Raw genomic sequence first — 12500 nt, 5'->3', positions numbered from 1 at the left:
CCGTTTGCTTGTCACAGACACCAACAGTGGCCTGCCCTCCCGAGAGGTCATGACCCGGAGACAAGTCATTGGTTACAATGAATTCTCAGAGGCTGAAGATGACCCCTTGTGGAAAAAATATCTGGGACAGGTTAGTGCATTTTGTATGTCTTGTTTCCACATTAAGATTTTGTTTGTTTTATGGTAAGAATCCAAAGTTTGCTTATAACTGTACTATTGTCATATTAACAGACTTGTTCTCACTTACTATCATTGCTTTGTTTTTTTTTTTTTACAGTTCAAGGAACCTCTAATCCTCCTGTTGCTGGCTTCAGCCTTTGTTTCTCTGTGTATGAGCCAGTTTGATGATGCAGTTGTTATTACACTTGCTATTGTGATTGTTGCAACGGTTGCTTTCATTCAAGAACTTAGAACAGATAAAGCTCTTGAGGAATTGAAAAAGCAGGTAAGCTTATATGAGTTCACTGAGGATATTCATATAGTATTGATATGATTTTCTATTGTAAAAGGTAATTTTTATATAATATTTTACTATTTTTGTATATTGCATATACAACGTGTTAGGATGGTAAAAAGAGCTAAAGATTTATTTCTTATGAAAAGGAAAAAAAAATGTAGATAAAGTATGAATGAGAATGAATATTACAGATTTTCATTCATCATTCATACCTTTTCTACATTTGTTGCAATGAATACAGTTCAAATTATTTTGAGTAAATGAGGAATGCTATGTCATGTCTATATACATTTATATATTTCCAGTTAGTCCTCTGGTAGAGAATTTTAAACAGTATTTAATTATCATTGGCAAGAATTTTAACATATATTTGTTTTCAGGTACCCGTCACCTGCATGTGTCTCCGTGATGGTAATGTTAATGAATATCAGGCAAGGGAGCTGGTTCCTGGGGACCTCGTCCATCTTAACATTGGGGATCGAGTCCCAGCTGATTTAAGACTCTTTGAAGCCTATGATCTCAGTATTGACGAATCCAGTTTCACAGGAGAAACAGAGCCAGCTAGCAAGGTGTGTAAAGTTCTTTTCCTGTGTTGATATGTGACTGTTACAGTTGTGTGTAATGTGACTGTCATAGATATCTGGATCATGTCAAATAATATATGTATATATATTCTTATATCCCTCATGTTGATCTCATTTCCAGGCTTTATACTTTTAATAGAATTAAGAATTAAAAAGTGATTTGTAACCCTTGCTTCCAGAATAATAATATCGTCACCACAAGCACCTATGGAACCTCTGGAAGCCTTGCCAATATTGCATATATGGGGACTTTCGTTCGTACCGGCCGAGGCAAAGGTATTGTTATCAGCACTGGAGAAAAGTCTCAGTTTGGCGAGCTGTTCAAAATGATGATGGAAGAGGAGGCTCCCAGAACCCCTCTCCAAAAAAACATGGATGAGCTGGCCAAGAAACTCTCCATATTTTCCTTCTGCTTCATTGGGGTTGTGTTTGCTCTTGGACTGTACCAGGGCATTCCCGTTCACAAGGTTGGCAGGCTGTAGCATTTTTTGTTCTTCATTCTAAGATGTAGATGATGATTGCTATTTTGAAATATACTTTAATTTACATGGCTGTATTTAAGTATATTAAAAAAAGTTAAAGGATGCAAAAATATTTTCATCACCAATTTATTATACTATGATTCAAGTTCATATCACCCTCTTTCAGATCTTCAATATTGCTGTAAGTTTAGCTGTAGCAGCAATACCAGAGGGCTTGCCCATAGTTGTGACAATGACACTCTGTCTCGGGATTCGTCGTATGGCCCAGCGCTCTGCTTTAGTGAAAGGTTTACATACAGTGGAAACTCTTGGTTGTGTCACAACAGTGTGTTCTGATAAAACTGGAACTTTAACAAAGGTAATATTTGTGTAATTAGACTGATTATGTTCAGTCAGGTTGGATGGAATCTTTTGATATCTTTTTTCCCAATGCTTGGCAGAGTAATTATGTCAGATATCGACTTATTTTTTTTGGTTCACGTGTTTCTGTAAATTATTTCCATATTCATTTATGTAAGAACGCCTTCAACTTGTTAGCATATGTAAATTCATTTAAAAATACAGCAGTATGTTTACTTCTCATTACTTTTTATTGGTAAGCCAAGTTTATCTTTATGAAATTTGATGGGTCATATGTTGCTGTTGTGTTTTAGTGCTTTATAAAGTAATCCAGCATGTTAAATTCTTTCCACACAGAATGAGATGACTGTAACATCCATCATCACATCAGAGGGCGATGAATGCCATGTCACCGGAGTAGGCTATTCGTCTGATGGCTGCATTGTGTTCGAAGGAGGCTACTCTGACCTTGCTAATGAGGCAGTCACGAAGCTTCTGGAAACAGGTCAGTTGCTTGATTGCTTCGTTTTGTAGGCTACTTGTATGAGGATACGTTTTGTCTTTGATCTTTTGTCATGGGAGTTTGTTGTACCAATTTATTGTGAATTTGGGTAATTTTATTATTATTTTAATGGAAAATATGTTTTTATGTTTGAAGCTTGCATATTGTGATTTATCTATATATTTATTCTTATAATGTGTTCCAAAATGTTCCAAAATTAAGGTTATTTATGGAGACATTTTTGTTGGTTGTGTTATTCATTTAATTATGCTAAGATAAGCAAACTTTTTAATAAGTTTGTTTGCTGTTTCATTTCCTGCACTTTTGCTTTAAAAGCATTCCAGTGTAATGATTTTATACATGAAATATTTGAAATGTATAATGCAAAACAAAAGTAAACTCCTGGAAAGTAACTACATTCATATACATGCTGACAAATGGCAAAAAATATACCATTAAAAAAAAAATTAAATGCAGTTAAGTTGGGAATTATAGCATGACTAACAAGAGATGTATATACTGATAGCCTACATGTAGTTTCCAAAATTACAGAAGAAGATTAGAGTGTAATATTACCTGTGACAAAAGTATACCCCAGGAAAGTAAATACAATCATACACGTAGTCACTGTGCCTATGATTAGGCCCTTGCAGAAGTGACCAGGAGGGGATCGTCATTTTTGTGCCCACAAGTATGAATGTAAGATCAAATAAGCAACCCTCAATTTATTCTTTAGGAGGCATTTTGTAGGAAACTAAGGGAATGATAGCCACCGTCCCCCTCCAACACTCATAAGACCTTCATAAGCCATTGTCTTGATGTTTATTTGGAGGTAGTTGATGGTCTCCTCCCATCCACTTCCACATAGGCCGAATCATGAATGTCTTGCTACTTTGCCATCAGCTGTGGGCACACATATGAAAGTGTTTACTTCTCAAGGTGTACATTTAGTATACATTTTGTCTCAAATAGTATTATAGTCTTACCATTATTGTCTACTTTTGGCAAATGTATGTATGCTATTGGGATACATGCCTCATGTCATGTTACAAGTCCCAGTTACTTTTAATTTATTCTTATGAGATCTTGTGTATCATTAATTGCCTTTTCACTTTTCATTGCATTTGTGGTCCATATTTACAATGAATAATGAGGACTCCCTGTATCCTTTTTTTTTTTTCTTTCCACACACTGTTGTGGGGTGACTTAATATGTACTTGTGAGTGTCCCCGAACTAATCTGAACCTGCAAGATAATTACCCCTGATGTGTTTTTGTCTAAAATTTGTGTTTTATTAACTTATAGCAGATTTTTCCTGAATCTTATTCTTGTGCTTGTATTGTTTTTCAGGTGCTGTATGTAACAATGCAGAGATAGTTGGGGATCAGCTGCTGGGACAGCCCACAGAAGGAGCTATATTGGCTGCCGCTATCAAAGTAAGTGTTATTTTTCTAAACAGGGGTGATGTTTATAGATGATGGGTTTCAGGTTTTCTATCATTTTTGTTACAGATAGCGATCTTTATAATGAATTTTTAACATTTCAGCATGGTGTGTACAATGCCCGAGATAAGTACCAAAGGTTGGAAGAAGTGCCTTTCAGTTCTGAAACCAAGATGATGTCAGTCAAAATCAGAAATAAAAAAGTAAGTCATATATATGTCTCTCCCTCCTGCTTGTTCTGTCTGTCTCGGTATCTGAGTTTATATTCTCTGTCTCTCTCTCTCTCTGTCTCTCTCTCTGTCTCTGTCTCTCTCTCTGTCTCTGTCTCTCTCTCTGTCTCTGTCTCTCTCTCTGTCTCTCTCTCTGTCTCTCTCTGTCTCTGTCTCTCTGTCTCTGTCTCTCTGTCTCTCTGTCTCTGTCTCTGTCTCTGTCTCTGTCTCTGTCTCTGTCTCTGTCTCTGTCTCTGTCTCTGTCTCTGTCTCTGTCTCTGTCTCTGTCTCTGTCTCTGTCTCTCTCTCTCTCTCTCTCTCTCTCTCTCTCTCTCTCTCTCTCTCTCTCTCTCTCTCTCTCTCTCTCTCTCTCTCTCTCTCTCTCTCTCTCTCTCTCTCTCTCTCTCTCTCTCTCTCTCTCTCTTTTCCTCCCTTCCTCTCTCTCTCTTCTTCATCCAATTTTCTGCTTGTTTCCATTATATTATCTCCTTTCCCCCTTTTTTCTCCTCTATCTATTTCTTTCTCTTTTTTCATTCCCTCTGCTACACCCACATCCTCACCATCACATCGCTCATTTTGTACAATTGTTCATATTTTTTACTGGCATCCATAGCTGTTTGTTTCTTTATTAATTTGATATTCTGTCCCATAGACTGGGGAAGTGGAGTGGCTGGTTAAAGGTAGTGTTGATGCTGTTCTGGCATCATGCACCCAGTATAACCAGAGCATGGCTACCCTCCCATTGTCCCAGGAGAAATGTCAACAGATCAAGTCAGCTTGCATAGATCGTGGAAGGCAAGGACTCAGAGGTCAGTAAGAAGCGTAACAGGGTAGTGTAATGTATGATGTAAAGGATGTTCAACCATCCTCTCACATCTGAAGTGACTGGCTGTGTTTTTTCCCCTTATATCTTTCCTTTGTAAGGAGTATATATGCCATTTCATGAGAATCTTTCTCAGGTTGGATTGCATCATTTGATAATTCTTGTAAATGCGATGAACCTTATTAAAACTTTAAAATGAAAGTATCTCATCTTCCTTTGACTGAAATTTGTTTTGGCATTTAGTTGTTGGGATTGCACGAGGTCCGTCCCCAAGTGAGCTGAGCTACATGGGTATGGTTGGCATAATGGACCCCCCACGTGAAGGAGCCAGATCTTCTGTTACTACTCTCCAGTCTACAGGAGTTAGTGTCAAGATGGTGACTGGTGATGCGCAGGAGACTGCATGTGCTATTGCCCAAGCAGTCGGTCTTAGGGTATGTAATCCTGGTGTCTATAAACTTGTGAATATTTGAGATGTACACTGCCACTTTTAATCCTTTCGTGCATCTAATCTTGCCATGATGCACTAAGCCTGTATGGTGGGTGGTAAGAATCGATGCCATGTGGGTTACCATTTTATTCTTAGATTTTTCACGTGTGTGTTTGTGTTTGATTGTTTATTTGTTTTATTGGTTTGTATATTTTTTGTGTATTCACTATTATGTTTTGTTAATCCAATAGGTTGGGCCTGGTACTGTGTATTCTGGTGATCAAGTAGACAGCATGGATGAGCGGGTATTACTTGGGATCATTCAAGATGCTACAGTGTTCTACAGAGTGTCACCCAGGCACAAGCTGCGAATTGTTAAGGTAAGTTTATTTATTGATTATATGAAATTTGTCAAAGATGATTTGCCAAAGATATTTCAAAATATTTCTTGCTTCATTCCACAGTTCAAAGTATTGTTTGTGCCAGTTTATTAGGCATAGCAACCTAAAGGACATATAGGGTAAGGATAAATCATTTGTAATAAGTTTGTATATGCTTATGCTGATAATAAAATTCTGAGGTATTTTCTATTTTTATAGGCACTTCAAGACAGAGGAGAAATTGTCAGTATGACAGGTGATGGCGTTAATGATGTGGTAGCCCTAAAGCGTTCTGATATCGGCATAGCCATGGGCAAAATGGGTTCAGCTGTCAGCAAAGAGGCTGCAGATATGATCCTTAATGATGATAATTTTACAACCATTTTGTAAGTTCTGTTTTACTACTAAATTTGGAATGCAAGTCTGTAATTCTAGTTTGATGAGTGAGTGATGCTAATGTGTGATGCTAATTAGACTAGAATGGGAAAAGTAAGTTTAATGTACTTAATTGTGTAAGCAATATAATGACATAAATATTACTGGATAATAGGACTTTCAAAATTACAATTGAGTTTGGCTGATTTTATTGTCTTATATTTCATTTTTATGTGTTCATGGATATATCGGTCCATTCATTCCCATGAATTAGATATAAAATATCATTGTACAAGACCAGCTCGTTATTAGATGTATAACCTGCTGTCACCATTCAGGGCAGCCATCGAGGAAGGCAAGTGCATCTACCACAACATCACCAACTTCGTACAGTTCCAAGTGAGCACCAGCCTTGTGGCCCTCAGTCTCATTGCTCTTTCCACGCTCTTTGGGTTACCCAGTCCTCTCAACCCTATGCAGGTGAGATTATTTGTGTTTGTAAATTACAATTTGTTTCATTGTTTTTTTTATATAATTTCAGTAATTCAAAGGATAAGATAGAGATAGAGATATATTTAGAGATAGAGATATATGTAGAGATAGAGATATATTTAGAGATGGAGATATATTTAGAGATGGAGATATATTTAGAGATGGAGATATATTTAGAGATGGAGATATATTTAGAGATGGAGATATATTTAGAGATGGAGATATATTTAGAGAGAGAGAGAAAGAGAGAAAGAATTGGCTTGTAAACACATGCCAAGTTCATGTAATTTTGGTATATTAATTATGTTTGCACAGATGGGTCCCCGAATATTTAAACCAATGCTGTGGAAAATGTTGTGTTTTTGGTAGTTTTGTTTTGGCAAATGTCTCTGCATATAGATGGCTTCACAATTGCTCAGCTACAAGGAATCAATTAGTAGATCCTGTTGTCTCGCAAGATTTCTCCTTTTCTTCAAAAAAAAGAATAATGCTGTCAATATTTCTGATAATCAAGGAAAAAGGTGAAGATGTGTGATAGGTAATACTAGTAATTAACTCCTGGGTGACTGAGTAGTATTACAGACTATGTGTATAGACAATTGAAAAATTAAACACCTGGCAGCATTGGGCTAAGTCACTGCCAAGATCCTACCTGTTTACCCTTTTTCATTATTTTTAGAGTATATTTTTTTTCTTTTATTGTTATAGTATTGTTAGTAGCATTATTTTAATCACAATGTCAATAATGATAATGATAGTAATAGTAGCATTATTAATAGTATTAGGGGAAAAAATTAAAATGAAAAAATAGGGTAATCAGCTTAAGCACGTAGGCCTACTAATTGACTAAGCACTTGTGGAGCCATCTGTATGTAAACAAAATTCACGGAACAAAAATACCAAGGATAGTGCCTTAACCCAGCACCAATGGGTTGATAAATAAAGATGAAATGGTGTGCCATGGAAGGAATAGTTGAAACATAAAAGGTAAATGGCTATTTGCCACACTTTGCAAGAATTCTTATTTTGTACTTGTGCTTGCATGGTTGGTTAAGGATGACAAAGCAGTATACAGGAATTAGAGTGGGTTTAAGGCTAAGAAATTTGGCACACGGTAGTAGAATTACTTTATTATATTCCCTGTCTCCTGTTAACAGAGAAGACACGGAAGAAGAAAGAAAGAAAGAGGAAGCGGGAAAAAAAATGTGGGGAAAACAGTCCACCACATATTGAGAGGCTATGCTTAATCAAGCAATCTCAGATTAAGTGTAAAAGCTCAAAATATAATGAGTTGAGTATTCTCTTTTTTTTTCTGTGTACCTATTCTTTATTTTGCTTTCCTTTTCTCTCTCTGCAGATTTTGCTGATCAATGTCATCATGGATGGCCCTCCAGCCCTGACTCTTGGGATGGAGCCTATAGATGAAGACGTGAAAGTCCAGCCTCCCAGAGACACCAAGAAGGACCTCATAACGCCCAAAATTATCCGCAATTGTGTCATCTCAGCTACTGTTATCATCTGTGGGACTATGTGGGTCTTTAGGTAAGTTAACATTTCTTTTTGTTTTTCACTTTTTTTTTTTTTCCATTTCTCTCTTAAATGTTATAGTTTTACATTTTGTTTTTCTTTCTAATTTGGCTTTGTAGAAACTCATGCATTTTTTAGTTTCCCCCTCGAAATTGTGACCTAAAAAGTGTTTCAGATTTTCTTTGAAGTAGTTGGTAATATATTGTACCAGTACTCATTATGTAATATATTTTCATATATTGTTGTGTGAATTTTATTGCATATTAAAGTCCCTACCTAAGAAAGAGAAATAGATTTCCTTTTTTTTCTGCCTTTTTCATAACTTTCATCCATCAACAATTCACACTAAGCTTATCAGAGTTTCTAATTGGGGCTACCCCATTTACTCTTGCCAATTTATTTATTTATTATTTATTTTTTTCCAAAATATATATTTTAGTCATATTTGATGCTATTATGGACCATTTTAGATATATTCTGTTATATTATTCACCTTAAGCTATCAATATGTTTATAATAGGCAGAAAAAGGACTTGCCAGAATAATAGCAGCTGCACCCCCTCCTTTGCTTCCCAAAACTACAAGAATTGGGGAGAGTTTAGTATACACAGCCGATGTCCTGGGTCCAGAGCTGAGTTGATGGCTAACGGGTTATTAGCTGTTCACAGTGATCCCATACTGTAGTAATTTTATATGCCACAAGACACTAATCTATTGCATGTAGTTTCACTTTCTTCAAAAGATAGGAGTACAAGGATAAGGAGCAAAGGTCATAATCCCCCTCTCCCAACAAAAAAATAAATAAAAGTGAAAAAATTAATTGATAAGTAAAGATTTTTAAAAACTTGATGGTCCCTTCAAATATTATTCATTTTCTAGTTGTTAACTGATGTCCACAGTTAACCAAGATGTAAATACATATATTGCAACATTTGGCATGAAGATGAGTATCCCTGACCTCTATGGTATTATATTTGGGTGGTGAGACTAATTTTAGTCCTAAGAGGTAGCTGACTGTTATTGTTATATCACAGGTCTGAAATGATGGATGGTGTGGTGACAGCCCGAGACACGACAATGACCTTCTCTTGCTTCGTAATGTATGACATGTTCAACGCCATGTCATGTCGCTCTGAAGGCAAGTCAGTCCTGGAGATTGGCCTCACAAGCAACTGGTACTTATTTATAGCTTTAACAGCTACCATAGGCTGTCTGCTTGGTGTGGTCTACATGCCTTTTCTGCAGTGGGTGTTCCAGACGGAAGGCTTGCATATCACCGACTGGATCTACCTCCTGTGTCTAACCTCCACTGTGCTGCTGGTGTCTGAGCTAAGGAAGTTCCTGGACCGCCGGCAGGAGTATTCCAAGGGCATCCTGAAGAAAGGCTTTTGGGTGTCCAAAAAAGCCAAGGCAAACTGGATGGATGCTGTGTAGTTGATACTTTTTCTATTTTTATTCTGATATCAGTAGAGACCCTTTTTGTAACAACAAATATGATCAAGGCATGAACTGTGAAAATGAACCAGAGATTTGGCAGGTCATTTTGATTTTGATATCCTGTTAGCTTGCTTATATATATATATATATATATATATATATATATATATATATATATATATATATATATATATATATATATATATATATATATATATATATATATATATATATATATATATCTTTCTTTTTATTTTTTTATTATTATCATCTGCCTTAGAAATCTGTACTTGAGGTATCATTATTAGTCATTTCACCTTTGTATTATTCATAGAATGATTCCTAAATGCAGATACTTTAACTGAAATGTGATATGCATAAGTTCGAACTAACATAAGTGTCAAGAAGATATTTCATGATTCTTCTCTGCTGCAAGCTTAACCATTTTTTCATTTAATGTTGAGGTATTCAGTTTTTTCCTAGTGATCTGAAAAGTGAATTATTGAGAACAGCGAAGAGATGGCCATAAATCTTAATAGATTAGTTGTTCTTTCTTGTTTATTTGCGCGTAAATGATTGGGATCCATTATTTATTGAAAAGATAAGGACTACGAAAGGGTTCATATATCCTTCTCTTAAACTAGTCACGGTCACTGACAAGAGACACACTAATTTAAAAAAGGATATGTAAACCCTTTCATAGTGACACCAAAAAGAAAGGAGAAACTTTTATTTGAAACTGAATCTGTTTTTATTTTCTTTTTAAAGTTGCTTGAATGAAGACATATTCTACTAAATCCTTTTGTGTATATGTTTATATTTTTAGTTATCATTACGGGTATGTTTCCACTCTCAGTCCCTGTGTTAGACTTTTAATGTTGATTTAGGACATGATTTTGTAAATATCTTCACTGCTAGGCCTCTTTTTGCCTTTTATTTGATTAGCCATAGGATGAACAATTGTGAAGATGGAAATTATTTACTCAAGAGTTACAGAATAGATCAGAGAAGCAGTGATAATATATATACTCAACTCCACACATGTAGTATAATACAATAGTTCATAATTATTTTTATTCTGAAAACAGAAAAGGGTCACTATATCCATGATTTGCAAAGAAAATTCATTTCAATTGGATTATTTTTCAGCCAATAATGAATGAGCTGCCGGATATGCTATGGCTTGAAAATTTGTTGAACCTCTCAAGTGTACTTTCAGAGGGAGGGAGACGGTTTTTCATTTTTTATTTAGGGACTGTCAAATTCTACAGAAACGTCAACCATATGTACATAAACCATTTCACACCTAATTGTATTTGGCTTGGCTGCACGTTTCAACAGCAAGTAAAAGTAAATGCACTATTGTCGTAACCATTAGTAGACCTTTTTGATCCAAGCTTCTTTTACTGTCATTGAGCGAATTAGGTAGGTATATATATATATGAACTACATTAAGGATTTATGAAGCATATCTCAAAACGGTAAAAAAAATAGGGAAGAAAAGCTCTATCTTTCTCATGATTTGAATGATAGGCAAGATTGGTTGTGTTAATATTGTCGTGTATTTGGCATCTTCCCCTATTTTTGAGCTGTCGATTATTAAGACACATTTCATCATACTTCATTGTCTCCCTCGAGATTTATATTCGCTATGCATTTTTATAATAATCCAATAGCTAAGTGTGATCTGAACTTATGTATAATAATATTTGCTTTTTGTTTGCATTTCTTAAAGTACATAATGGAGGTTACCAGTTCAGACGTCTTTTTTTTTTTTCATATATAGAGGTTGAATACAGTGTTTTAATACCTATTTTATAATTTTATGTGATGAAGAGAAACATTTTAAATTTTGCTTGGCATAGGTTTATGAATCACATAGCAAAGCAACTTTCATAGATAATGGTATTTTATGGTTACATACACATGCATACACATACCTTTACTCACACATTTACATGCAGTGACACTTGACAGATTGGATGTAATTAGATGCAGCTTCTGGAATACATCTGAATTTCTTAATTTTTACTGAAAAAAAGACGAAGTAGATATGACAGCATACTAGGCTATCAGCATATGTAAAAAAAATTGTGTAGCATATAATTTTGTCCAGATACATATGTATGCTGCGCTCATTTTTGTTGCTGCTTGTTAGCCTAACTTCAAATACTTTTTTCATGATAATAATTATCTCGGAAAATTAAATACTGCATACCTGTGTGTGTGTGTGTGTTGTGTATGTGTGTGTGGTGATGTTCATGTTTATGAATACTTCTCACACTAAGCCATATGGTTCTGAAAGAGCATCAACTAGAAAAGTGTTTTTCTGTAACTATGTAAGATTTTGGCACTTTCACACTGTCTTAAATATTTTTCATGTACATAAGACAATCAGTAAAGTTGCTCTATTTTACAAATGAGGTTGTGTTCGGTTATTGATATGGAATACAAGAAGAGTATATTTATTTTGGATTTTTTTTTTTTCTTAACTTTAGGAAGGTTGTCTTCACTATTTTTAACTAATATCTTTCTGCATTTCTGTTGTATGTACCAAAATTGTTTGCTGTAAAGCAACGGTAAATCTATTGTTTCCACACTTAAATCTAAATGTATAGCTGCAGCAACTGTGATGGAATAGATGTATTTGTTCTTGGTAATATGTACCACTCTTGCTTGAATGCCACACTAAGTGTTATCATACAAACCGCTTGTCCAGGCTTCTCTTAAAGTGGTTCTGATGTTTTGTCAAGCAGAACATGGCGATATTTGAGGCTGTTACAGAAAATTGTATGTTTAGCTTTGCCTCATAAGAGTCCATTTTTAAGGTCCCTGGTAATGTTTGGCAACACACATTACTGTCTGTGTACTTGTGCATTTAAGCGTGCTTGTGCGTTTTAGCATGCTTTGTGTGTGTGTGTGTGTTTTACAGTCAAGAACAAAATTTGTAAAATAGCTTTCAAAATCCCTCTCAAAGTCAAATTGTGGCCCTTCTTCATTGCAGTAAGAGGGTTTTGAAGC

The 12500-nt window shown here is 35.4% G+C and overlaps 1 protein-coding gene across 8 annotated transcripts in view; it reads left to right on the top strand.

Annotated features, from left to right (window-relative positions):
- Positions 1-12500, top strand: part of SPoCk (secretory pathway calcium atpase) — a 37323-nt gene that overhangs the window by 22875 nt on the left and 1948 nt on the right. For all 8 annotated transcript variants that reach the window (XM_027362917.2, XM_027362919.2, XM_027362914.2 and 5 more), the window contains 15 exons: positions 1-130; positions 278-445; positions 838-1026; positions 1221-1508; positions 1690-1881; positions 2220-2367; positions 3715-3800; positions 3911-4009; positions 4668-4824; positions 5082-5272; positions 5520-5648; positions 5868-6034; positions 6362-6503; positions 7873-8057; positions 9077-12500. The exon at positions 1-130 is cut by the window's left edge and continues 146 nt beyond it; the exon at positions 9077-12500 is cut by the window's right edge and continues 1948 nt beyond it. In XM_027362917.2, the coding sequence (XP_027218718.1) occupies positions 1-130; positions 278-445; positions 838-1026; positions 1221-1508; positions 1690-1881; positions 2220-2367; positions 3715-3800; positions 3911-4009; positions 4668-4824; positions 5082-5272; positions 5520-5648; positions 5868-6034; positions 6362-6503; positions 7873-8057; positions 9077-9476 (2671 nt within the window). In that variant the 3' untranslated portion in view covers positions 9477-12500. The remainder of the gene's footprint in view (positions 131-277; positions 446-837; positions 1027-1220; positions 1509-1689; positions 1882-2219; positions 2368-3714; positions 3801-3910; positions 4010-4667; positions 4825-5081; positions 5273-5519; positions 5649-5867; positions 6035-6361; positions 6504-7872; positions 8058-9076) is intronic.

Source organism: Penaeus vannamei, chromosome 39, assembly GCF_042767895.1.
Source record: "Penaeus vannamei isolate JL-2024 chromosome 39, ASM4276789v1, whole genome shotgun sequence".
NCBI classification, from domain to species: Eukaryota; Metazoa; Arthropoda; class Malacostraca; order Decapoda; family Penaeidae; genus Penaeus; species Penaeus vannamei.
The sequence above is the reverse complement of the archived record's forward strand: the minus strand, read 5'-3'. Positions and strand labels throughout refer to the sequence as shown.